General features: G+C 45.0%; 2 protein-coding genes across 4 annotated transcripts in view; one reads left to right on the top strand and one right to left on the bottom strand.

The window, feature by feature from the left end:
- INSYN2A (inhibitory synaptic factor 2A) overlaps positions 1 to 18,721 on the top strand; it is a 41,352-nt gene extending 22,631 nt beyond the window's left edge. The window contains exons 4-5 of the mRNA XM_035329522.1: positions 6,559 to 6,630; positions 16,089 to 18,721. Coding sequence (XP_035185413.1) covers positions 6,559 to 6,630; positions 16,089 to 16,272 — 256 coding nt within the window. The 3' untranslated portion in view covers positions 16,273 to 18,721. The remainder of the gene's footprint in view (positions 1 to 6,558; positions 6,631 to 16,088) is intronic.
- Positions 1 to 27,483, bottom strand: part of DOCK1 (dedicator of cytokinesis 1) — a 271,261-nt gene that overhangs the window by 168,865 nt on the left and 74,913 nt on the right. For all 3 annotated transcript variants that reach the window (XM_035329518.1, XM_035329519.1, XM_035329521.1), the window contains exons 26-27: positions 25,033 to 25,160; positions 22,677 to 22,772 (exon numbers count right to left, since the gene is read on the bottom strand). In XM_035329518.1, coding sequence (XP_035185409.1) covers positions 22,677 to 22,772; positions 25,033 to 25,160 — 224 coding nt within the window. The remainder of the gene's footprint in view (positions 1 to 22,676; positions 22,773 to 25,032; positions 25,161 to 27,483) is intronic.

Genomic DNA, 27,483 nt, shown 5'->3' with positions numbered 1-27,483 from the left:
GAAAAGGAGCACTTTAACAGATCGCAATTCATACATTTTCTGCAGCACCTCATTGTAACAGTTCGTTTCTGCCTCTCCCTCGGCAGTGGGGTAGGGATCAGGGGGGTCCCAGGGCAGCTGTGAAGGCAAAGCGCCCTTCTGCGGGCTGCTGGAAACCTCTCCCAACACCCCCAGCTGTGCCTGGCCCTCTAAGTAACAGCACCTGGGCAGCAGGATGATGGGGGGGTTTTCACCACATCAATTGTTGCACGAATAAACTAGAAGAGAACAGCCCTTTGGATCGGCTGTTCTACTCTTTTTTTCCTCTTGGTTATCGGCAAGAAGATGAGAGAGAATCTGAGCGCGGTCTGCTAACTCCTCAGCCAAACGGGACTGCGGGGACGAGCAGAGGTATCCTGCCATGAACAACACAATTTATGCTCTGGAATACTTCAACCTGGCATGACTTCGGGCATCGCTGTGGTAAACGAGGAGCTTTGTTCCCTTCACTGCCATCTACACGAGCCCAGAAAAAACTTGTGAGATGGGACCTTGCCGAGCATCTGCGTACAGAGCTCTGGCAGACGCAGAGCTGCTTCTCCAGCGGTTCTCCTGCACTGCAGTGAAATCAAACCAGCATTTAGGGAAACAAGCAAAGTACCGAGGCCTGCAGAGACATACTTACTTCCAAGGGCCTTCCTTCTGTTCTTCCCTCTCCGTAAAATCCCCCGCCCTTCCTGCAAGCACTACCCAAGCAGCAAGAACACCGGCCAGCAATGTACTCCATCTTCTTAATTTTATGCCACTGCGCAGCCCTTGGGATTTTACACCAGCCCTGCGGTTTGTGTACAGTGGCTGATAACAGTTACGACCCTAACCCGGCACAGGCTCGTGTGTTTCTTTCACACCAAGTATTTGAGCTTGCACCGAAATCTCAATTGCTTTGAAATTATGAAAAAAATGCCTGACTTCTTACTTCTCCTGTATTCCCTCCCTTATAGAAACACCGCACGGCTGTGTCCTTCTTCATGTAAAAGTCTGAGCCTGGCCGGAGCCTGGCACCTAGGGAGGCGTGAGGGCACGGGCACAGCACGGGCCTGCACAAAGATCGGCCCCCAGAACCCCAGAAGCCGCGTGCAGAAGACGTTCGTTTAAAAATCAGGTGGATTTGGGGGTGGGAGAGCAACAGGGACTTTTAATTATCCTTCCCATTTTTTGGTGATATGACAGAGGCACAAAGGTATTCAAGAGAGATGCTAGACCTCAAATACTCATAATTGCCACAAGATTTTCTGATTTCACTTGAAATACCTTTTAATTCAATTCACAAGGTTGTTTTTTTTTTGTTTCCTTGCGTTGTTTGGTTGGGTTTTAATCACTAGGCAGCCCTCCTGAAATATGTCGCTTGTTTTTGTTGTGTTTTTTGTTGTTTTTTTTAAACCCTCACTCCCTAACTAACCTGAGTACAATATAAAAATGTATTTACGGGGTGAAAGCTCTTGAATTGCTGTCTTGGGAGTTATGCCATACGCCCACAGCGCAAATACCTCAAAAAGAAAATTAGTCATCTGCTTCCAACTGTCAGGATTCAGTAAAAAAACAACAAATGACTGGCTTGGAAACAGCCTAAGAACCCTCACCATTGAGCTCCGGTACATTTCAAAGTACTTTCAGAGGCCAAATGAATAATATGAGCCCTGTAATAACAAGAAAGGTAGGAAAAGAAATGGGGAAAATGATTCTGCTATTAGAGCACCGCAGAATCTCCACGTCCATCCTCCACCGTCAGTGAAGAACACCAGTGAAGGACACCTTTGTGCGGTGTCCTTGCACGCGTCTCCTGCTCCGAACACCGCTTCTGAGGGGAACCATAGCAGCCGTTAATCCAGCAGGAACAGGGTTTTGCTGACAGAGGTGTTTGTATGAGGAGGCTTTCCATCCCAGTACTGTGCCACATCTTGCCCGGGTCAGACTAAGCCTGTGGCTAAGCAGGGTTTAGTTTTATCTGCCAACCACATCGAGTGATCTTCCTGTATTTATTTTATAACAAATATCTGTATATTTATCTGTGCTCTGTATAGTCCCAGCAGGAGGCCATGCACGGAAGCAATCCCCGGGTGTTCAGACTCGAGGAGACCAAGGCCCACACTGCCTCAGCTACTGGGCGCTTCCCAGAGCTGGCACTTCAGAACAACTTCAAAGCCTCGCTGCCTCCTTAAGAGAATTTGTTTCACTCTATTTTAGTAAAATCACCACCAACAAAAAAAGTCCTTGAAGCCTGTTTATGCTCCTTGGTGGTGGCGGTACGTAAAAGCACGAGGAGCATCAGTCTCATCTAACGAGCGCGCCCAGCAGAGCACTCCGAAGCGCAGTCACTTCTGTAAAGCCGTGCCATTAAAGTAACTCCATTAATATGAAGCACTGCCTGCATCCCAGAGGGAATGGTGCCCAGATGTAACAGAACTATCCTCCAAATCACTTTGTAAGGTTTTGTTTTCCAGACTTGCTCAGGATACTTGAACTAGGGCCCCCTCCCTAGCGAGCTCCTGAACAGCAGAAGGAATTCAGCACATACAGACCGAAGCTTCCCTCTCAGCTCAGCCAGGTCTCTAACTTATATTTGCAAAAACCTACTCAAATGCAAAGATGGTTTTAAGGTTGCTATTTTCAAAAGACGCCTCAAGCAGGTGCACAACTTCTGCATTTCACTGGGGTTTTGAAGGTGTAATTCCTTCAGGCTGCTCTGAAATTCCTGCTTATTATTAGTAACCGCCAGTCCGTATCAGCAAATGGCTGCTCTTCGTTATCGTATTTTCCTACTTGGAAGTGTTAATTGAGGTTAAGCTCCGGTTGTGCCAAGAATGCTAAAAGGAATGCAAGAACATAAAAGCCTCCTGGAAATAACAGGCAGCGGAGCTGGCAAGCACACGTGGAACACCGAGTCTGAAGAACCCTCTGCTGGGTTCCCCAGCTAGTTAGATGCAGGCATGGCAATGCCAGTGACCTGTATCCATCCCTCCGCCAGCACCCCCAGCCCCTAGCGCGTGGCGCTGACCATCTGCACGCATCCGTACGGAAGCAGGAACACGAGGCAGGAGCAGAGGATGAAGCTACTGGGTTTTTGTTAGATCAAAAGCAACGCGAGCCAGAAGGGCACAATCAAAAGCTGGTTGTCCAACAGCCACAAGTTTTGTCAACCAAAGCTACGAAACCTAGTATTTCTTGGATGCAAACCAGCGCGACATTCCCCAAACCATGATGTTAGAAGTGGGAAAGGAAGCTGCAAGGCTTAACAGCGACACGGGAGTCGCAGCCTGGGGGAACTCCTGGCTCCCGGGCACCGCTCAGCGCGGAGTGAACCACGCCGCTTTGGATCTCAGACCAAAGCCACCGGTTTGCTAAAAAGCAAACAAGTTTTCGGTAGGAATCTTCGTGAAAAACATCACGTTTACACATCTAAATACAAATTGAAAAATGCTTACGAGTTTATACCAACAAAGAAAAAAATTACTGGTCTGTAGCCTGAACCCTTTGACATTATTTTCATAAGGGAGACGAGAGAGACACTCACTCCAAATGCTGCACCTCATACAGGAAGCCCAACCAGAACACTGATCTGAGCCCAGGGCCCAGACCGTGCTCGCAGACTGTTCCTAGCAGTTAGCACCCACAGGAAAACCATCTTTAGCTGCTCTGTTTCTCACTACGTTTGTATTTACCTCATCGTGTAAGGTTTACGTGCAAAACCACCGTGCTAATGGGAAAATCTTTGCTGGCATGAAGTAGGTAAATTCCATGGCAGCATTTATGGGGATAATTATGTGAAAACCAGAAAGTCCAAAGCCCTGGGGTAAAAGCAACAGAATTCTTTTATAAAGGGTTTAATTTCGAAGTAATTGCGTTTGTGCTGTACTACCACTCGGCCAGTGCAGGCCTGGCTGAAGAGGCAGCATCACTTGAACCGGAGTTTGAAAGAAAAGTCCTCCCTGGAAAAGCTGAAAAGATTCAAGAAGGACAGCGATACTTTAAGATAAATTCCGTGAGACTTGAGCAGCTCGTTGTGGACAGTTCAGTCTGTGGGTGACAGTGAGACAAAAAGCAACAGTGCTGAACGTGGCAGCTGGGAAGCCGGCATTTCCAAGTGAGCAAATTCGGATCATTTTTCATGCTGATACCAAAGGATCGTTCTTTTTATCAGGTTGAGCCTGCCTTGTACCATAAATTTAGAAATATGTTTTTAAGCATTAAAAGATCATCATATGCTTTAGAAGTTAAGATTGCAGGTTATGGAAGCAGGACCACAGTTCATGACCGAACTGGCACATCCACAGGAAGACCAAGCAAAGCAGGTCTCCCCTCTCCTTCAAAGAGGAAATTCTCACCTCTTCCTCATCCCTGGCTGAAACTGGGGGATGAGGAAGAGGTGAGAATAAAATAAAATAAATAGAAACTTGTCGTTGTCACCCTGTGACAGCGCTCATCGCACGAGGAGCCGGGGGACAGGTATAGGCGGGATACATAACCTGGGATACATAACTCTGATAACTTATCAGAGCAAACTGTAGCCCCAGTGGGCTTGGAGAACCTCGACAGAGCCCTTTGCAGAGAGGCCGGCCAGCCACACACAGCACAGACCAGCAGCGTGGTGCAGGAGCAGCACAGACTGCCAGAGAGCAGGAGGTCGTTAGTCTACGAGGCAGCTAATTACCTGTATATTAAAAGGTACTTTGCAGGCTTACATGGAGAAATAAAAACGTCCCAAGTGACATCTAATGAAAAAAACTGGCACCCAGCACGGCGCGTTTATGCCTTTATCTATACAGAGGCATTCAGGCACCCGTGCCGCGTTCCTCCCGAGGTGGTCGTTAACTGCCGCCCTGTCTGCGGGAAATAAAGGCTTCCAGCAGCTGATCTGTGAACTTCAGGGGCCGGGTCTCTCAGCGACCGTTTTTAGTATTCGATCAATAGCTTGGAAAAATAATTTTACAAGCCCAAGTTTAATGCAGCCGTGCCAAGTTGAGTGTCTGCCTCCAGGAGGATCTTAACGGGGAACTGAAAACAGAAACGGCTTCAGCCCTCCAAGGAACAAAAATTAGGTATAAGCAGGTGTAAAGCAGCGCCGTGTGTCCCCATCCTCCCAGGGAATAGCATGCGATACAGAGTTCTGCCTTGCCAAAGTCCTTTTGCACACCTGGCTTTGTAGATGTGTCCAAATTTAGCAGTCCAGTTAATTGGACATTAATTCTGAACACAAAAACATTTCCGAAGTATTACCTGGTATCAGGTTTTAGAACCACCACGTCCCAAGTCCTCTAAAATAGGAAGGAATAAAAAGAAACAACCCGGAACAGCACGAGCTCTGCCTTGCATTTTGCTTTCAGAAGGAGAAAGTGCCTTCACAGTCAAGCAGCAGATCCGCCCCGTTACCTGCTGCCCGTGGGAGCGCGGTGTGAGGAGCTTTACTCCCAGGGCCCGAGCACCCCGCGCCATTTATACATCGGTCGTCGCAGTGGAAGCAGGAATGCCACCTGCAAAGACAAGCCTGGTGCAGTGAGCGTCAGATTCGCTCGCTGCCTTCAAGGTCACACGGAGAGATTTCTTCTCTCTTAAAAGAATAAGTTTTCCATAAAATGTGTATTTATAAGGAGCCTAATAAACTTGTTTTACATTATATATATCTAAGTGGCTTAATAAGCTTCTAAAACAATACTCAAAGCTTTTTAAATAGTAAGGGGGAATGACACAGCGTAGGATGTTCATTTTCCGTGCCAGGGACAGGCACAGGAACAATTTGTGTATCATTTTGCATTAAAATTTTGTATTAGAGAGGCCTGATATTTTGTTACATAAGAATTAAGTCAGTATTTCCACAAACATCGTTTTTTTCCATGATTGTTACGGTGCCAGGGAAGCCGAGAAGCAGGCCCTCTGTCCCCGGGTAAGGCCAGGCACGGCTCAAGCTCCAGCACAGAACCAGAGCTCAGAAGCATGCCCTTAAATTACTGCTAACCTGAGCCAAAATCTTCAAACTTCCACAGACGAGCTATTTTCCCGTTTGTTTTACAAGCAACTAGGAGGAAACTGCAGATACTAGCCTGTATTTTACACAAATTGGGAAAAAAAAAAAACACTAGAAAAGTAACTAGAAAAGCCTGATGGACTTGACAAGGCAAGAAAGCAGCAGAGCAGCACTGCCTCGCCTGCGCCGCGTCCATTCCCAGTGATGGTTTGGCGCTGTGCTGCACTGAAGCTTTATGTAAAAAACCAGGTTCACTGAACTTCATTTCCTTGTTGTTTTCCCTCTTCATCACTGTACAAAGTATTACTGAAACAAATCTGGTATTTTCTCCTCCCGGTCATTAATCACCTGCTTTCCACGTGGCCTCATCTCATGGCTCAGGGAGCTGAACGTGCTGTTTTTGATCCTGGTTTCCTAATAGCTAGACTATGGTCGATGCTAAAGTTGTTTTTTTTTAAAAAAAAAAAAAAAGTTCTTATTTCTATGAAAAGCAATGACAGAAGGCAAAAACATGTTAAAATAAATTACTTTTTAATGACCTCGTGTTCTTATGTTTGTAGGCTTTCATATCGGACTGGTCAAGACACGGCTAACTGCGACACGTGCAGGAACAGTGCGTGTATTATCTACAGGTAGGTTAAAATGCTCATCTTCCCACTTCTTACTGAGAGCACCTAGTTATTCGTTAATGCAAGATCAAATGGTAGCCCTCATTAAAATGGTGTTTGTTTTCTCTCAATACACAGAAGCAGTTTAAAAAACAGAAAATAAATTCACCTTCACTGAATTATTTCAATTCAACAGGCTTCTGTTTCCAAGCCTAACACCAGAAATAGGTGACTTTGGTCAGTGCACCGCTGCAGCTCTCAGACGTGAAGTGCTGCAAGTTGCGAGCTGCACTGTCACGTACCTAGAGATACGTCCAATTCCTGTCCAACAGCTCAGCGTGCCAAATTGATTTCGTAGCACTAACAGCCGGACTCAGGAAGCAATTTTGAGATTTTAGAGCAAAGATAATCAGGTACAGATTCAGTGTAGGCAGTTTAATCAGTGCGATGACATTACTACCCAGGCTTTTACATACTCTCACATTTGTAGTAGGTAAGTTTGTAAAACATACAGGGCAAATACGTCCTGCTCAACACGAACAGCACGTCTACCTTCCTCCAATCAGACCTGCTCAGTCTTCACGCAACACAGAAGTGCAGACTCGCCGCATGCATACAAAAAGCCCCTTTGACAGACGTGTTTTGAAGGTGTATGGTTCCATAAGGTGAATACAGGTTGGCTCGTTACTGTCAAACCTACAAACAACAAAACTGCTTCACGGCTTTGTTAAAGATGGGTGATACCTGCTAGAATTTCTCCTCCAGAAGGAAACACTTGCAGTTTGCTTGCTAGAACAGGATCAGGTGCAGAAGGTGAAAGGATAACTTGCATTTTTCTCTAAAGCAGAGGTTCACCTCCTGAAGTTTATCAGCTGAGAGACCCGTTTTGCCACGTACTATGTAATGAATGAGTAACAGATAATCAGTGGGCATGACATGAAGCCATCAGGAGTCTGATGATGTGTTTCATACTGACAGCTTAATTATCATCCTCCATTACTGAGAGTCTTACAGAAAAGCAACCGCATGTTTACATGTGGTGCAGGTAAGATGAAAATAAACGCGACTCAGATGATCATTCTACCAGGAATTTCTTCTCTTTACCGTACAAAGGGATAAAATATTCTGAAAACTTATTTCTAGATTACCTTCTGAAACATAGCAGCAAGTATTTCAGAAAATCAGGCAATATAGTGCAGATGACAATGTATAAAGACTGTTATTAATTAAGATACAAACTAAAATGAATGTACAAATGCTGTCTAGGCCTAAAAACTACTCCCCCCCCCTTGTTTCTCTACTCGGTTTCTGACTCAGGTGGAAGACCTGCACCTATTCATACGTTACACCCAAGCTGCCTGGAAGTGAAAGGAGAAAGGATGGAAAACTTCAACTCCATCTTTTCTCCTTACCAGCTAACTAGGAAAGAGCAAGACGCTGTTCTGTGCAGGGAAGGAACCGATTTATTTATTTCTCCTTTAGACGGGTATGTAGAAGCATATCAATAACAAAGGCCTGTCCTACTGCCCTGTTTGCTCATCCCATGCAATTTCTTTCTCAGGGCAGACTGGGAAGTTGCAACACAGCACTCTGTCATCAGAGACACTCTTTTTGTTTCAAAACCACTCTTTTTAAAGGACTTATTTCTAGTCAGCAGGTTTAAAAGTAAGGAACTTCCCATTTTCTACCTTTTACATGCACTGTAAATGCAAGGCACGCAGCCATGCAGATTTGAAGTGCTTCCCTCCACACACGTTACCAGCCGGCTCCCCAGCATTTCCCACCAGAACAGCCATTTGGACTGAAGCTATCCATGCAGGGCATTCGCCCAAAGCAGCGTTTCCAGGGGAAGTTTTAGCAAAAATCAGCTCAGCTTTTTGACACAGTAGGAGAACATATGCTGCAGGCAAGAAGTCTAAAACCAGAAGACAGCGCAAAACAGGGCAACTCTGAGAAGACTGAATTACTATGACAAGATAAGCAGCCAGAAAGGATAAAAGAGAAATTCGCTGATAAAACCACCACTAAGACACATTGCCTTGTAGGATCTTCGGCTTCTCCACAAGTCAAATACTACAGCGCTGGAACCTCTGAACAAAATGAGGCATCTCATTAGGGAGGATGCTAAAGCCGCTCTTAAACCTGAACTCTGCGTACAAGGATACAGGCAGCACCTCTGTAAAGGGCTGCGTGACAAACCTTGCACACAGTTACAGTTAAGAACGAACACGTTATAGGGACAGAGATTAAAGCCTCTGCGCTCAGACTAAACCTTTCAAGATGCACTGAAAACCTGAATACCTTTGAGGGTGCTGGCCCCAGCCAGCTGTCAGTAAAGTCAGCATTCAGACCCAGAGGGCCATCATGTCCCACCCCTAGCATGTTCCCCTGACTGCTTTTATGATACTAGTAGAAGTACTTTTACCCAGCTTGGACCCACTGCCCTCCCACATCGTGAGCTCCTTCACACAAGCAGTAGATAGGGGAGACCAAAGAAAACGTAGCCAACACCCAGGTCAAGAACTCAAAGAGAACACCTTAACTTTTCCATAATTGGCTTTGCTGTTGAAAATGCAATTCAATTTTTAACACGGTAACATTAAAAAAAATACTTAGGAGGTCTTTCAAACCTCTATTTTTAAACTGAAGCATCTTAGAGGAATGAATCAGTTGCCCTACTGACAATCCAGCTACCTGCTGTGGTGTCAAGTACAGCAGATGAGGAGCTAGAATGCAGAAACAATCACTGTAATTAAATTCTTCTCCTCAAGATGACTCCTCAGAATATTAATATCATCTAGCACAAAAGCTTCCACATCTAGACAATGTGGAAGACACAAATCATTGTTGTACTCTAAGCTATTTTTGTTGCTTTTTATGATCAAAAATGCTCATACTTTTAGTTAACATTTCAAGTAGAAGATGATTTTGAAAATAGTTGTTTTACATATGATGTATTTTTTACTAGTATTCCAAATCTATTCTTACATTGTCTTAATGTTGAAAAGAATACATACTTTTCAGAATTAAAGAAAAGTGGAAATCCAGGTTACTTTTTCCTTTTTTTAATAAAAAGGAAACCGTTCAAACATCAAACTGTTAAAAATAGAAGGTCCCCAAAATTAAAAACTTTCCTACTCAGGAATCAGTAGGAAAAGAGACATCTAAATTTGATTCCCCATTTCTCTCAAAAATTTACCTGTTGCTGCCATAGGAAATAGGCTCAGGAACTTGACAAATTCTAACACAGGTCAGACTTCTTCCATTGCATGAGATGAGCAACATTAACTGCATCCTCCTCCTGCAGCACACATCAATTCGCTGCTTCCACTGCCAATTAAGCACCCATTTAGCTGCTACTGTGAAGGCAGGGAAAGGCTGGAGCAATTACCCCAAAGGTTTCAGCAGCCTGCTGTCACTGGGATCCTAATAGGGACAGGATCAGTTGTGCCACGTCTTCTGGAGCTCTAGGCTCAAAGACAGCTTCAAGACTCTTTTGCTGCAATGTTATCAACAGAGCTTTTAATGACCACGTCCCAGCTACAAGGCAACAGTCTAAAATAGTAAAAAAGTGTTTTTGCATCTTGTTTTTTGTAGTAATCGCCAGACAGCAGTTAGATTTGTAGTCAAAAAATGACATCTTTAGTAAAAATAAGCAAACTTTTTGTCTGGTGTTGATGTGTCAAACCTTAATCCACCCCATCAGTATCCCCATCTCGTAACAAAAGGCCACAAAACAGTTTCAAAATCATCTGTCTTTTACAAACTACAGAATAAACCTTATAAAAATATACCAAAAAAATATTATCCATATATCCTTTCCAAGCTAAATGCAGATTCACCATTATTTTTAAGTATAGAGAGTAAGTCTTACTAGGGTAAACTGTCAGCACAAAGTCAGCTTAATGCTGAGGTCTAGCAAGATCTTGTTATTAAGAAGAAATCACATTGATATGCAGAAATTGTACCAAATCTATCACACCCCAAACCCATGTGCACTAAAATCTTCATAGGCTGTTTTATTCCATGATTATCTTTTAGTGGAACTGCCCTTTCCGTTTCTATTTAAATTACCATCCCTCATGAATTTTAATCCTCGAAAAGGAATCTTTATGAGAAAATGAGTCTTCTGTTTAATATTTTTGTGCGTTATTCTACGGCCTTTATCAGGAATTATCTCTGTGAAGGAGTATCTTAAGGAATTCATGCTAGGCTTCCCTCTGGTCAAAAAGGTCACAAATACTCCATAGCTTTTACAAGGTTACTTTAGCTTCTGGAAATGATCAAATCGCTGGCCAATTTCTGCACAGGGGAACAAATAAACTTAAATCAAGACTGTACTATTGTAGCTCTTGGGAAAAAAAAAATATTCAGAGCTGCAGCAAGCACTAATTTGGCTATTTGTTATCCCTTTAGAATTTTGCAATCATATACGCTGTTTTACAGTATTTAATTTTGTCAGTGACATTTTAAGGCATGCTCCAGCTATTTAATTGAAAACCTATTATTAGAATCCATGAAATGTAACACTCAATAAACCAGCAGCTGTTACAGGTTAAAATCACGGTGACGTAAGTCAACTAGGTAGCACAGAGGCCACGTGGAAGTAGTTCAATTGTAAAGGTTAGACATAGTGATAATTATGAAAATACATAAATACGGCATACAAAATGAAGTAAGACAAGTAGACATAAATTCCTCAGATGGTATCGGTATAACAGAATCGGGTAACTGAAGGATCAGACTAGAAATTTTCACCATCTTATTTCCTACCCATACTAATTAACTTACATTCTTTCTCACCTCACTTCTAGTCTGTAACACGTTTAGTTGAAAATTTTGATCTTAACAGCTTCCCAGCACTGACAATGCTTTGCATCCTAGGCATCTGCGATATTCAGGCTGAAATAGGAAATTATAAAAAAAGGGATTGACTGCAAGTGCTTTAAGCTATTTTTCAAGTTATTTGTGCTTATCTGGATCCTGATCTTCCAAGATGCGGCACGCACTAACTCCATGTCATCCTATTAACACAACCCAGAAGAAGAGGCAATGATGTTCTTTAATTCGTACTTCACGTAGCCTGCTTTAGACTTAAACCTCTCGTCAAATGCTTGTAGGATTTGGGCCTAAAAATTATAAACGAGGTAGTAAAAAGGGAAACAGAGGGAGCGTCAAGTGAAAGAAAGGCTGTGGTTGAACAGGAGGAAAGTTGGTTTTAACCTTGATGGGGATCACAGCCCCAAGCCTGTGCAAACTCCATCCTTGGAGATTTCAAGAGCCAACGGGGTAAAGCCCTGAGAAACCTGGTGCTGAACCCGAACTGCTCCAATTCTGCAATCTTACAAGTAGCCAACGCACCAGACTGTTAGCATCCAGCGCCTTAAAATGAGGCACATTAATAACGTGTGACTATGTCAGGAAAGATGAAAGCCCATCCGAATCGCTAAGCTTGTTGCTAGATCCGCTCCCACGTCCCATATGTTTAAAACCAAGTGGTTATGACTCCTCAAACTGTTTTCAATCCCTTATACAGCAACAAAATTATAAAAAGTTCACTCTACCAGCAGCATGCAAAAAATAAACACTCATTACCATAAATTCTCAAAATCATTAGAGACGCCACGAAGCCAAGAACAGAAAACCCACCACACCAATCCCTAATCCAGAGCTTGGGATTCAGAAGATGGGGTTAACCAGAAAATACAGCAGGCTGAGTGAGTTGGCTACTTTGAGTGAGACACCCGAGTTGCGCCTGGGTCAGCCCCTGTACCGTGAGGCAGGCCCCAGGTACCGACACAGGCCTGAGGCCTCCGCACAGCGGGGCCACCGCGCTGTGGGTGCTCCTCGCTGCTCCCTGGGCACTAAATGCAGCCCTCACTGCAATCGCAGAGATTTTAATTACCAAGTTCTTGCCTGCGTTTAATGAGTACATCGAAATAAAATTCTCCAATTCTCCGAAATTTTATTTGCTCAAATTTTCATGGGACATATACGCTGCCTCATGCGCAAAGGTGTAGTTTCTGTTACAAACCCTGTGAATAGACAGTTGCTTTGGGGGGGAAAACAGTTTTTTTTTTTTTTTTTTTATCAGAGACAAAATTTTGCTGCTTACAGCTGTTGAGAAAAGCAGCCTACGTACTGCACTGCACTGCGCACAGGCAAAAACTGAGACAGGCCCCGCGGGTGGGGGCACTCCGCGCCTCGCAGCACCGCGGGTCAGGCAGCGGCTAGCTCGGAAGGGACGTGCCAGGCAAACGGCTGTGAGACTGGCACTGCTCCTGATATTTAGGTTTGTCTCGTTTTTGTAGGGCTTATTCACAATTGGTGGTATTCGTAGTTGTTGGCCTGACCGTTGAAAAATACACTGTTTTGTCATCGTGCTATGGATAAAACACTTCTGATGCCAGTAACGAGCTCCATAATGAGTAGTGTTAGAGGAGCACACAGCCCTCAGTTACATGGTAACTGCAGGTGTCACGGGGAGGCCTGAAGACCTGAAAGAGGCCATTTGGAAGTGAAACAGACCACGTGGCATAAAGGAAAGATTTTTTTCCCCCTCAGGAAAAGGTCAGTGAGAGGAAACCTATCGATACTTAGGATACAGAAATGCCACAAAGCAAAGCAATATCGACAGAGCTGTGCCAGGTGACAAAAACTAGTTCTCAAATGCCAGGTTTGGAAAGATAGGAGAACCGTCTGTAAAGAATATCCACCGCTCTGTAACGAAATATAAGGAAGCCACACAAATACGTAACGCTCGCTGAATTTAATCGTATTCCATCTGTTCGATAGAAAGCTGGAAACCAAAAATAAAATCAGCTACAGCTAATTCAGAAAAATATGAAAAATTACAAAATAAGGTTTTTGTGTTATTACTGCAGCACAAACAAGTACACACGGAATCCTAAGTTTGCAAGCAAACAAATCATTTGCCTCAAAGGAACAGTTACATTAGGAAACCGACAAAGCTAAATAAATTGATCCTGATAGATAACAATTCTCCTGCAAAATGTACACAGCTATAAGAGATAAAGTGCATTTCCCTTTATCCTCTTTATAGTTTTTAGAAGGAAAAAAATATTTATTTTGATGTAAATAGATAAACAGCTTGAAATGAGCTGCAAATGGTTTTATGCAGTAGGGAACGACAATAATGGGTTTTTGTCATATGGACTAGGATTAGCAGAGCTCTTCTCTTGCAGTCCATCCTTAATACAAATTGGTTATGGAAAAAAAGTATTCTACTCCAGAGTTGGTTCGGTTTGGCTTTTACAAGATTCTTTTACATCAATTTTGAGTAAGTCTTGAGAGAGCTTTCCAGCCGAACGTACGGATAACATTTTCAGAGTAGTAAAACGACCTGTGCCAGTGCCAGAACTGAAATGCCTCCTCCTGTCCCCAAACCGACACTGAAAAACAAGCCAACTCTAACATCAGCCAAAGCCTGCACAGATTCCTGTGCTGCCTTAAATGTGATTTGCAGAGCTCTTGGACAAGAATCTATTTCGTTGAGATTCTTCCAGTGTATTCCTCAAGGCATTTATGCGCTGGGACATTCGCAATCAACTGACATCCCAATCTTCCCACAAAATTAACACCGCCGTTATCTAACCAACTGCTTTTTACCAGCTAAACTGGAAACATGGCCACGTTACTGAGTTGAAGACTGCTCTGCTCTTTCCTTAATGAGGATGAATATTAGATGCAGTGGTCTTGGAGCATGCCTCTGTAGTAACAGAATATCTAGTGCTGCTTCTGTCTACAGCCAGTTCAGTGGTCATAGGGGCAGTTCTAAGGTGTATCTGAAATCTAAATATATAGAGATATATTTTTCTTCATTTTGAAATGCCTTTTTACCATTTAAGAACATGGAGACAGGAAAAAGATTTTGAGTATTTCAATTCTTACCTAGAAAAGTTCTCCGCTGACTACTGGGAAGTTTCTCCAACCACTCCAAATGACTGAAATGCTGACTGTTTTACTCGGTATGTGTTTAACCGTTAAACTAGGTGCTAGTCTTACAGCCAGATTAAAAAATAAATAAAAAACCTGACAACTTTCCAGCACCCGCTTTTAGGGACTTCACTGGAAGTTCTCCTGATAGGAGAAACTTGGCTTTCTCAGGGAAAAGCCACCCAATAACCCACCTCACCCTTCCAATATCCCAAACTTTTCCTACCAAACTTTTGATTTCCTCTCCACCAATCTACGAGGAAAATAAAATTCACCTAAATCCACAGATGGTATAAAGAAGCATAGCTTCTCAGATACCTTACTCCAAACAAACAACGTCTGAAAGAACTCAGAAAACACATTTAATAATTTTTAAAATGAAATGACATCCAGAAACCTCGTATATTTGTTGCAGCCTTGAGGTATCAGAAGTAGTCAGTGCAAACCCCATGAAACCTCGATGGTAGAGTTGAGAGGGCAGCCCCTCAAATGTCTCAAATGATGCACTCAGTCTTCAACTCAAACCACTGATGTTAGAATATCAAGCAGCATATAGGGAAGGAAGATGTTACACTATTCGTTCCGTAACGTCTCCTTAATTTCACTGTCTCCTAAATTCATCCTCCGATACCCAGCTGCAACGTAATGCCCAAGACAGGATGAAAACGCTCGCTGTAGGACTTGGCCAGAGGTTGGCACACCAAATGCAATTTAAACCATGACGTTTCAGGTATTTGAATGTACGCGGCCTAGATTGGTTTTTGAGGATCAGATAAAATTAGTATTTCGCTGAAGTTCGTAATGTGATTTGTTTTATAAGCTAACCCTGAATGTGTAGCTCTCTCTGTTGAAATAAGGGTTATAATTTCATCGTTATTATGTTTCTTAATTGCTAGCTGGATTTTGTAGTGGAGAGTCCTTAGAATTCAGGAGGTGTAATCTGGATCTTAAGTAGATTTCTGAATGCATGCTTCAAGACTAAACAAGTGTTTCCCTTATTGCTTTTTTATTATTTGTATTTATTTAGCAATTATTATCGCTATTAAATTTTAAAAGCAAATGAAACAAAACAAACACATACTAGCTATTACTGTAACGCGTTCTTTGCCTTTTACCTACAGATCTGATCAGCTAAATAAATGAATCTACATCCCCAGCTGTTTTTGTCTCAGCACTCATTCACAGCAGAGGCTTAGTAGGTCGTATTTTACTCTCCTCGTTAGAGGGCTATGTGCATATGCAGAAGGTTCACAGTGTAAAGGAGAATTAGGTTTTTAATGCATTTATTTTTCATAGATACGTACGTACATATGATGGTAATTTGGGGATATTAATTTCATGGTACAACTTGCAAGAAACAGCTAAGGTAAACAAGTTGCCAGTCAGCCTTCTTACCTCTCACCAACTCGGCAGCTTTTTTCAGAAGAAAAAGTTCTCTCCATCCACAGAGCAGCAGAGCGCCCAGGACGTGTGTAGTAGCTAGATTATCCTATAACAGCTAATTGCTTTTTTCTTCCCAATTTTAGTGTGGAATTGGATTTTAAGCAGCAAGAAGATAAACTACAGCCAGTGTTGAGAAAACTTCATCCTATCGAGGAAACTCAGGTTGCACCTTTGCCTTATTCTCAGGAGAGCTACTCCTCAACTCCCAAGCAAAAATCCAAAACTGAATCAAAAAAGCATGGAAGATGGAAACTCTGGTTCCTTTAACCAAGTCCATCACGTGGGGAGTTCAAGGCCTTCTCTGAAGAAGATCTGGAGTTCTGTCAATCATCTACAAAGGGATCTCTGCAGCTTGATCCGTGCTGCCGGCCGATGCTGTTGCCGCCGCCGGCCGCGTTCAGCTCTCACCGTATGTACCAAAAAGGCCTTTGTACCTAGGAACTTGTGTTCGGGAGCAAGGCGGTACCTGACACCTTGCCAACTTTTATTTGCGGTTCACCAATGTGGGATGTAAAACCTGAATTGAAATTTGTACAAAATGGAAAGTAAAACTATTCCCCCCCTCCCCCTTTAGATCTGAGAGCATCACATTCTAACCTGTTCAATCGTAGGCTGTCATCCTGTACGCAGCGCAATATCACTATTGTTTTAAAGCCTTCTGGGGGTTTGGTTTGTCGTCTTTTAAACGAGGGGAAAAAAGCAAGCAAGCCTTACGTTTGCAATGGTCTTCAGTTTTACAAATCCATGTTGATCGGGGAGTGCAGTTTTCAGCACATATATCCTGGACAAAGCACAATTTTTCATGTGGTCCGAGACCATGAATACTCTCTAAGACGTGACTATGTGTATATTTGCCTTCACGTGTTGTAGACTTCAACCAAGCTATCACATTTCGACAACGCACCGTCATTTCTAATTTAGCTATGTCCTCATCACCAGAAGAAGTCCGCTGCTCTCCTCCAGCAGGCGAGCGGCTAGAAATCTCCCAAATTCAGGACAAACCTTTAACCACACCAAGCTGACAGGGTCAAGGCCACAGGACAAACTGTCCTAGAGCTCACTTTTAATTTTTTGGTACCCAAAAGGTCTAAATGACACATTCTGGCACAGGAAAAAAAAAAACAGAACAACAAAAAGCTCTACCAATTGCTGGCGTTCGCCATAACGTAGTATCTTTTTCTAATGCAATCTTTGGAAAACCCCTACATTACTGCAAAAGGCACCATAAGTTTTATAGTACGCATTATGCTTTGAAACCTGCTTGGAAGAAGCAGCAATTTTAAGAGCTATTTATTTATTTATTTACCAGGCTTCTCAGATGGGTTTCCCAACCAACACATTAGAGTTTATATCTACATCTACTCATTGTATTTAACGACCAATGCACTTAGGGAACAAATCTGAACCAAATTTGTCTTTCTTTTTTTTTTTTGACACTTAAAATTTTGCTCGGAATTATAAACTGGAACCCTTTCCCTTAAGTATTTGTTACTGTCATTACACTCCTACCAAAAATGACCATTTGTGGAAAAAAATCTCCTGCTGAAGCAGCATGGGACTGGGAATATCCTTTTTTTTAAGGAGGTAAGATCATTTGAACCATACAGCGTCAGAAACTGGGTTCCTCTAAGTTGGTTTTGAAATTGCACACCCTGCAGCATCATTAAGATACAAATTCTTCAGTCTTTAGGTGGAAGAAAAGTAATCATTAGCAGAGGAGCTTGCACATAGTAACAAAGTGGAAATGCTTTCACTTACACCGTTTCTTAGCTCGACATAAAGCCCGTTACTACAAGAAAATTTGAGGAAAATCACATGCTGTTTGGTTTGGGGAAAAATAGGAAAAGGAGGTTTAAAAGGGAACAGAAATGCAGGAGATGGTTATGTCCACCTTGAAATTACTTTCAGCGTGCTTTAATGAAAAAGTCACCTTTGTAGTGACTTCAAGAGGGCTCCGAGTTCTTGTACAAACATAAGCACTGTCCCAGAATACTGCTGTGAAGGCTGAGGGATGAAGAAAAGCTGAGTGGTCCTGTGTGCCGGGAAGGAAGTGCAATTGTTTCATCTGGTAAAAAAAATATGTGTTTCATGTATTTTATAGTGTTTTTAATTAAATATATAGAACTGTTTACAGGGCAGCCCACCTTACATGTTCTAGAAACCCAAATATTTCCAAACAAGAAAATCTATTTATTTTTCCTAAAAAGAAGCATCAAATACGGACATACCACGCAAATACAGCGATATTCAGTAATAAATAGCGGTAATACTTCATAACTCATACATGCTAACATGCCATTCAGTTTAGGTAATTAAATCAAGCATCTCTCAATGGCAATCAATTACAGATCGTTAGCGTCACCTCATCAGTAGCTTTTCCCATAAATCTATTCTTAACGTTGTTGTGTGCAGGGACTCTGACACCAAACCCAACGATCTCTGTGCGGTTCCTGACTCATCCGGAGACCGGTGTTCTGTCATCAGCTACCATGTCAGAGGAAAGTCACTGGTGAAACATGTAAGAGCTACAAGTGAAAGTTCTCACGGCGTGTTCTGTACATGTCCAGGCTATTTTCTTAAGAAGTTGCAGATTTTTAATTTTTTACATTTTTTTAACAATGGAAAAGCTGACATACATAGTCTTGCTTACAATTACATATCGTGTTCTATCGTACCATAACAATGTAATTTGTAATAAAATGTTTTTGCAAGTGTGTAACATGTTATCATAGTGTATTGCATTTAGAACCACTCAGGCTAGGTACCGAGAGACGAACCCGAATCATGAGAGCTTTTAGTGAAGTGTGAGCGACACGAAGCTATTTCCACCCTAACGCAGGTGACCTTACAAACGGCAGGTTTGAGGTTACAACAGACAAAGTGCATCTTCACTTCCAACGTGGCACATCGCGTAGCTGTGCCGAGTTCCCTGAGAGCATCACGCGCTTCCACACACTGATTTGCTACAGGCACTTCTCCCACACCATGCTGAAAATTATTTTTAGCCAGTAGGTACCGCAGTGATTTTATACTCCGTGTTAGTTCCCAGGTCCATCTAATTTCCATTAAGCATCAGCTCCGTTCTTTGGTTTAGAACTGCTAGGAACCACCATTCCTGTAAGTACCACTTGTTTTCTTAAAGGAAAAAAAAAATCACTGTAAAAATAGCTTAAAAGTCAGGATAACATGAAAAAACTCATGATTAAAACTGGAAAATCCTACCATCAGTACAAAGTGTTTGCTTTTTCTTACCTCAGATGCAGAAGCGTCTATGCCGTTAATTTCGCTCAAGGTTTTAATGGCCGATCCCTTTTTCTAAGTCCAATTTTGATGAACCCTTTCAAATCAAGCCCCCTGTTAGATGGTCCCGGTTCTGCGGCACCCGTACAGCAGCACGCATCGTGCTTTGCTCTTGGAGGCTGCTGGCTGAATGGCCACGAAAATGTAACCGCACGATGCTGTTGCGGCGGAAGGAAACAGACCGCACGCAACGACTGCTGGCGTTACCTCAGCACTCATAAAACACCTGGGGCTTAGAGAAGTGACCGCTGGCAGCCTGCTGGCAGCTTGCTGAGGTGGATGCAGTCTGTTCACACACACATCGGTGTGGCAGACTCCGCGCCCGCTCACCAGTCGGTGATTCGTGTTAAGACATGGAAGAAGGTCGGTGTCAGCTACGGAACAAAATCATGACCCATCCCTCAGACACCACTTCAGCTTCTGGAAAGTTAGTTTCCAACACAACTTTAAATGTTTTCACCGAAAGGAAAACGTGTAGAAATTAGGTTTGGTTTTATTCAGTTGCATCTTTAGCAACCCAGTGAAGGAAACAAAGCTTTCTCCCTACGGTTTGGAACTGCCACGCACCGTTACCTGCGGAGTTTCGGGTCACCAAGACAGTTTACATCATCCAGCTTCAGCTCATCAACAAGGTAAGCTCCAGAACTCTCTCTCATGACCTTCAATAACTCAAGTTTCACTTACAAACTCCTGGACAGACATGCTGCCTTGGAAACATCCAGCGACAGAGAATCCACCACTACATTTTCCTCTGCCAGTAAGGAACGCGATTTGTTCCACAGTATAAAGGAATCGAGATCGTCTGATTAATAGATTCATACCTCTGCCGCCCGTCCAAAACTGACCTCCCAGGGATCCGACAGCCCCGGCTGGATGACCTTCCTGAAATTAAGGAGTTCAGCAACCGGCTCGGGTTTTTGGCTTTGCAAACGAGGAGCAAACCGAGCTGCCGACCACCAGGCAGCTGGGAGCAGCCACGATTCACTGCGGACCGAGCATCGCGCCTGGTCAGCTCGGATTTACTGGGGGCTGCAAATCGCTGATGTTCCTCAAACGGTGCTGGGCAAGGGAAGAGATTATTTAAGTTGTACTTAGAGGAAACCCAAGGTGGTCTGCTCCATTTATTTTTTTCAGGCTATGTATCTTCCAGAAGGGAAGGTTTTGTGATCTGGCTGCAGGTGAATTCACAAAAAAAAAAAAGAAGAAAAAAAAAAAAGCAGTATCTAGGTCTCACCTTCACTGAGAATAACACACACAGCACCTCTGCTTCCCTTAGCAAACAGACCACGGAAAATCACCAAACTGAGACTTCCAGAAAAATCTAGCCAGGAATAGCAAGTAGTTACATGGTGAAATGAGTTTTTTTAATCTTAACACCTCACTTGATGTGGCGAGTAGGGAACAAATGCTAATTTCCAAAGTATATAAAGTCACCAAAGACTGAAAACCTTTAAAAGGTTTATGCCCCCCCCCTCCCACGTTCAGATTGAGACACAGTACAAGGTACCAAAACTCCTCTCTCATTCCCTGGACCAAAGTGGAATACCAGTGAATTCTATACAAAACAGGCAAACTCCATCGGGTTTCTGCGTGGGTGCTGGCTCAGCACCCCGGGGCTGTGCACCCGCCTGGCACCGAAGGTCAGCATCCTCTCCCAGCAGGTAGCACACCCAGCACACCCACCTTTCTGCAACATTTTTCCAAAGGAAGCTGACCCGGTAACTCAGGTACAAAACCCCATCCACACGATACAACGGAGAGCAGTTATTTACAGTATCTTTAGTAGGCTCTACTTATACAAGCTCCTGTATCAGGAAATTCAGTGTCCCGTGCTCCCCGAACACTACGGCACCCAGCGACCTGCGGGCACGCCGAGGACCCCTGCCCACCACGGCAGAAGCCCCGACGCGACGCTGCAGAGCTCAGCCCCACAGCACCTCTCACGCCACCGACACAGCCCAGCCCCGGCCAGGAGCACCTCCAGCTCTGACATGGGGACGGAGACTGAGATAGGAACAAGGTGCAACGTGCTCACTGCAGGACGCCAGCACAGCTCTACCTACACAAGGAGCAAATCGCACACGCCCTGTCGTTTGCTACTTCCGAAGAAGTTCAACTGTGCCCCTCTAAAACCATTCATTTCTAACCCTCCTTCCTTCTCCTCATCCCGGATGATTCATTCTCTAATATAAATTCCAGGTGAAACTGTTCTAGCGGCGAGAAAGGAGAAGTTAGTGCGTAATTTCTGCCTGATGCTGAGAGGGGTCAGGTTCTGCCTGCTAATTAGCGGTTGCGTTTTCATCTGCCGCCTCTGTTGACACCGCAGAAATGAATCGCTACCGGTTCGATCACGGGAGGGTTCTTTCAGCGCAGGACTGACTTCTAAGCTAACAGTAAGCACTCCTTGAAATACCCGGGCCCACGAACAGGCATTACCTAATTACAGTGTGCGCGGGTCGAGGGACTTCAAGCTGCACTCACGACCACCACGGACTAACACAACCGTTACTGAGTTGAAATACACGCAGGAGGAATTTGCAAACCTGGCTTGGTAAGTTCAAAAGGAATCGTTAAGGTTTTAATACGGTATCTAAATAACGTTCGTCAAAAGAGTAATTAATTCACAGTCAAACTGCACCGAAGACATTTCCCATGCATGCGTCTCAGAAGACTTACACCTACTCCACAGCTGGGGGACAAAGAAGAAAGTTTCGTGCCCTCGTACAGCCGGATATTTAAATATCATCTGTTCTGCACGTTATTAATGATTTCTGTGGCAATACACAAAGTCACAACATAAATCTTACGATTTTTTTAACTGTTATTGGAATCCAACCTTATGACATTCTGCAAGAATGCGAGCCGCTCGCAACTGGGTTTTGCTCCAGCGAAGGATCTGGTGATCCACGATCACTTTTTATGACAAGAATGATGGTTGCAGAAATATCACCGCGTGCAGTTACACAGAAAGCAAATAGGAAAAGAAAGGGGAGGCCAAAAAGAAAAAAGTGCTCATGGACTCCCCCATTTGACTAGCAGATAAGCACTTTTTTTTAAGGAAAATTCATGACTTCGGGTGGGCTGAACGACAACCACAAGTCTGTGTGGTGAACTGAACTGAGCCAGATTCACGTAGAACAATAATAACCACGCAGAAGGATGAAAACCCCGCTCCCTTTGACCGGTGCCCCCACCACCACCTCTGTAAGCCTCAGAAAAATGACAAACTGATGCTCCACAGCTTACGGAGCGCACACAGCCAGTTACAGAAGCATTTGATTGCTTTGGGTCACTTGGGATTTAAATCCTATTACAGCCTGGTTCAAAAGGGTGCGACAAAGGTATTTAGGTTTCCACCAGCAGACACTTACAATGAGCTCCGAATCACGTCCCATGGAAATGACGGTTCTATTTACTGTCCTCAGCAGCTTCTCCATGATTATCTGGACGTGGCGTTGCGTTGGCCCCTAAGGAAGAAGAATAAATTAATGGTAACTAGATACAAGAGACACCAATACGATCCAAATAGTTATGTTTGCCTTTAAACCCCCCTTTCCCGTGTAAGTTGAATAAAGCAGCACTTACTGCTACTGATCAAAGGCAGAAAATTAGCCTCTGATTTAAAAAAGACCATGCAGCATCTTATTAATCCATGTTCCTAATACATTTATTTTTACTGGTACAGTTATCTGCATTAAAAGCAAGTCCCTGCAACTAGCAGCAATAACCATGGCATTTAGTTACTTCATTTTATTTTCCGACGTCGTTTTCCCAACATCCCAAGTCCACAGTCATCAGTGAGTCTGGGGGGTTCATTCCACAAAAGCTCGATTAAAAGGAACTAAGAAAAGCAAAGAAAGCTCAGGTAAGGAACTTCGGGTTCGGTCAGTTATGGCCAGTTATTTTTTCTGCCTTGTATGTAATGTGCCGTTATTTTTAGAAGAGTTGAAAATAAGGTGTTTGGCCCAACGGGCCTTTAAGAAGTAGGTCAGAAACCTCGTGCAGAGTGGTGCACACAGGAACTGAAGCCAAAAAACATGACAAGGAGTTAAAACCCACAACAGATGGGCATCAGTCCCAGCCTATAATTTATAAAGATATTCATTTCTTAGTTTTCCTTAGTCTGAAGGAGCAGACTTCAGAAGGGGAAGGTGGGAAGGTGAAACAATTCTACAGCCAGCACTTGAAAGCCTTTTCCCAGGTAATTATCTAAATAAAGCAGCATCTTCGCGGTGCTTCTCGGCTGCAGCACAAACATGCTGATGAACCATTCTCTTCCTTGCCCTTGGATCCACATAACCCCCAGCTTATCATCTGATTGTGCTTAATTAGCAAAGGCAGACACGCATATACGGAAAAGGTGCTTGCAGATCTGAAGAGCGATCCATCAGCTGTGCATACAGACACAGCCCCTGCTTCACTAAGGGTTTTTCTTCCTGCTGCTGCCAGCCCTGCCTTTGGGATAAAGCGTGCAGATCTGGTACAAGGAGCATCTTCAGGGCAAAGGGCACCTCGGTACCCTGCTCCTCGCCACCCTTCAGCTCTCCCTGCTCTCTCCTAGGCATCTCCTCTAAGGTTGTCCTCTCTGTGTACCGGGCACGTGGCAGCAGCGCAGGGCAGTGCTTGGGTCCGCTCCCGCCGTGCCCCCAGCCCCCTTCCAGCTGGGTTCAGCTCAGGAGGAGGGGAGCTGCAACCTGGCTGCCCCCATGGGACGAAACGCAGCCAACAAAGGCTGAAGGAAGCGGCCAAGCTGTCAAAAACCAATCTCTTTTTTTAGAGTAACCCGCTCTCTGAAGTCGTGGCTTAGAGCTCCTTCCAAAGAATACAAACAAAACAAAGTCAAATCAGAAATCATACAAATAAAACAAAATAAATCCAGAGATCCCCCAGAATAGTCAAACAGGATGTTAGATGTTATGTGAGTAGGCGACCCCAGCAGCCCCCTCCAGCTCAGTGTATGGGTCTGAAGGCTCAGGCAGTAGCACGTGCTTCTGTAAGGGAGCTTCCAACATTTACAGCTCTCCAGCAAAGCAGCGATATTTGCGTATCCGTGTGAAGCCAGGAGAAGACGAAAGGAGGACGATTTCACACGCCGCACAGCCACACGTCAGCCCAGGGCACTGCACAGGATGACGGGTGCCACTGCCAAACATTGATCGTCTGAGCGGACAGGACAGCTGCACTGGCTGCAACCTTCAGGCAGAAGCAGCCAGCTGCTAATCCCGGTCAGCTCTTGTGGGGTGGAGAACCCTACTGTGTAACGTCAAACTGCACTTTAAACAGTTGAACAAGTGTGCTGGCCTAACGAAAGCAGACGTTCATACAGCAGCCCTCGGGGGCCAGTATCAACGCATCCCAAACGCCTATTTCCCAAACTGCTGGGGGTGGGTAGGAACGGGGGGTGGGATCAAATCTTTTCCACCAGGCAGAGGCTAGGCACTGTGTAGGCTCATCTCCTAAGTGCAGGTGTCCCCCTCGCTGCCTAACCAATATCTGGAAAAGAAATCCAATTCGAGGGTAACAGCGCTGTATTGGAGCTGCCTCAGAACAGTCAGAAACGTCCCAAGGAATCAGGCAACACATCCTTGTCATCGCATACCTAAAAAAGAAGTCTTAAAAAAGACTGGTAAGGAGGAAAAAAAAAAAAGAATCGGAGTGATCAGGAGTTACCTGCGGAAGATTCATCCCTTTTAAATGCTAACCACCACAGAAGCGCGAGATACTAACCACATCTTTCTTGTAAAGCACTTCCAGGATGTTACTCAGCAGCTGGCAACAAGCCTCCAGATCTTCTTGTCTTTCCAAGTGATACTTGAGCTGATCTGTCATTGTTGGCAGCAAGATTTCCCTGCAGTCTACACACAAGACACAAGGTTACACAGAGCGTTAAGGAACTTCCCCGCATCGCCGGCACAGCCCAGCTGCTCCGGTGCTTACGTAAGACAAAACACCAGGATTCCCAGGCACCTGCCTATCAGCCCAAACCGTACAAAGCTGAACAACGAGAAGTTACAGGGAAACGGAGATCGGGCTAGGATGGGCACGGCTCCCTCCCCGCCGAACCCGGCCCAGCCCTGAGCAGCCTCCCCGGCACGAGCTGAGGACTGTTAACTAAAGCAGGCGTCCCCGTGGCAGCGATCTCATCAACGTAACGAGCGTACAACCTGCAAATCACCCTGTGCAGACAGAACATGGGGACCAGGTGCTCGTTCCCTGCCCCTGGAGCACTCCTGCCCTAAGGAGAGATGTCCCCGCCAGGCACCCGCCGGTGGCATGGTGGTGGCACCAGCCGCAGCCCCGCCACGAGGCCGGCAGCGTCCTCACAGCAGGCAGGAGCAAAAGTAAAACCCCTCGGCCTCTCTCCATGCCCACCCCAAGTAAACCCGTGCCCAAAGGAGGGGAACTGGTCACTGCTCTTTATCAGAGCCTGGCTTACCCCTAAAGAAATTAAAGTGATGAAATTGCACGGTGCACGCACAGTGTGCCTGCTACTAACGTACGTTTTGGGGGTGAAGGAAGGAGAAAGCAGCGTTTTGTCCCCCTCCTCTAGCTAACAGAACAGGAACAGACAAAAAACGTGAGGCTCTTCCAGATCCTTTACCCCACAGCCATCAGCTCCCAAACCCCTTTCCTCCAACCCGGCTGGCAGCTTTGCCCGCAGAGGACTCCCCAGGAAAGCAGTCCCTGCACAGAGCCCGCCAGGAGCCTTGGGGCAGTAACACGAGGACCCGCACAGGTCCCCAAAGAGGTTTCAGGGACAAAACAGGTTTCAGGGATAAAAGAACTCGAGAAAAGCCAGGCTGCAATGCAGCAGAGAGCACTTCGTCTCAACAAGGCGAGGGGCAGAAGCAGCAGCACCCTCACCCTGCCTCGTACGCTCGCGGCTGCAGGCCGGGAGCAAACGGAGCCCGAGCACACCCAGCCCCGGCAGCTCGAGAGAAATATCCTTCAGTCTCAAGTGACTCCTGCGAGTGGATGGTCACCAGGGATGCACAAGTGGGCTCTCACTCAAAGAGAGCACTTGGAAGCGTTAGTTTCCTCCACGTGGGAGTTTTCTGTTTAATTACCTGTCGGGCATTTAGCCACCAGCGCCGTAGCTCAACAAGGAGCAACCTCATGGTGCCTTAGGTCCATTCTGTCCCATCGGGACGCAGGCACTTGTCCCTGCACGGTATTTCCACGCAGAAATACATCCAGCCGTAGCTTCACATCCCCTCGCACCCTTTTCCATTGGGACTTACCCAGTAAGCAGCAAAAAAATGGATCACAGGAGAAAATCTAACAGCAGAGAAACATCACCGTAAGTCCCCGCTATTTGTTCACAGCTGCACTACCCGTAAACGTGTAGAGAAATTGGAACTGCAAGGAGCTGGGGATCTCTGGGCAGACCTGCCTCAGCAGCGCTGACACAAGCAGCGCCTGAACCCACACCAAGTCTTTGGGATTTTACCGCACCCCAGTGACTGCAGGCATAAAGCCCGAACAAACGGCGCTGAAAGGGCTCGTTCACCGGGATGCTCGTTAACGATCTGCAGCTCCTGCTACAAAGCTGAAGTCTCAACGCTTCCCTGCTACGGCAGGCAATGCAGTACGTACACTTGCATCAGTAGTTAGCAGCCACGTGCTTCAAACGCATGACCTTAGCTCCAAAGCAGCCCCCCAGGCAGAAAGGGACTCGGTCCCAAGGACGACCCAGCATTATAGGAAGGCTTTTCTGACCCGACGCCACCGGTGAGTTGCTGTCAGCACCGTTCCTCATTTGCTTTCGACTCCTGCCTCTGAGCGATGCTGAGACCGCTGAGTCCTACCCCCAGGTCTGTTCCCTTCCTCGTTCAGCCACCTGGGGGTGGTTCTTACATGCCAGGAGCCACCAGACGGGTGCGGGTCACCACTAACTGCTCGTGCCGTGTAAATCACGACCTGGTGAACGTCCCGTTCGGTCTGTCTCCCTCAGAAACGCAGAGGCACAGGGCTGCAACCGCAAAGCCTTTGTGAGACCTCAGTGTATGCTGATAGCCTAGGTTTTGACTAAGTCAGAGAGAAAAATAGACAGATTAAGGAAAAAAACCAACAAAACACAGTGGCGCGGCATGCTTCGTTCACCAAATAGAGGGGAAAGAGAAAGAACTGTGCCAGCCAGGCGCTGAGCACTCCAGCAAAGACATGCTACCGGTCTTT

This window comes from Oxyura jamaicensis, chromosome 6, assembly GCF_011077185.1.
Source record: "Oxyura jamaicensis isolate SHBP4307 breed ruddy duck chromosome 6, BPBGC_Ojam_1.0, whole genome shotgun sequence".
Taxonomy (NCBI): Eukaryota; Metazoa; Chordata; class Aves; order Anseriformes; family Anatidae; genus Oxyura; species Oxyura jamaicensis.
Note: the sequence above shows the minus strand (reverse complement) of the source record. Positions and strands in the feature narration are given on the sequence as shown.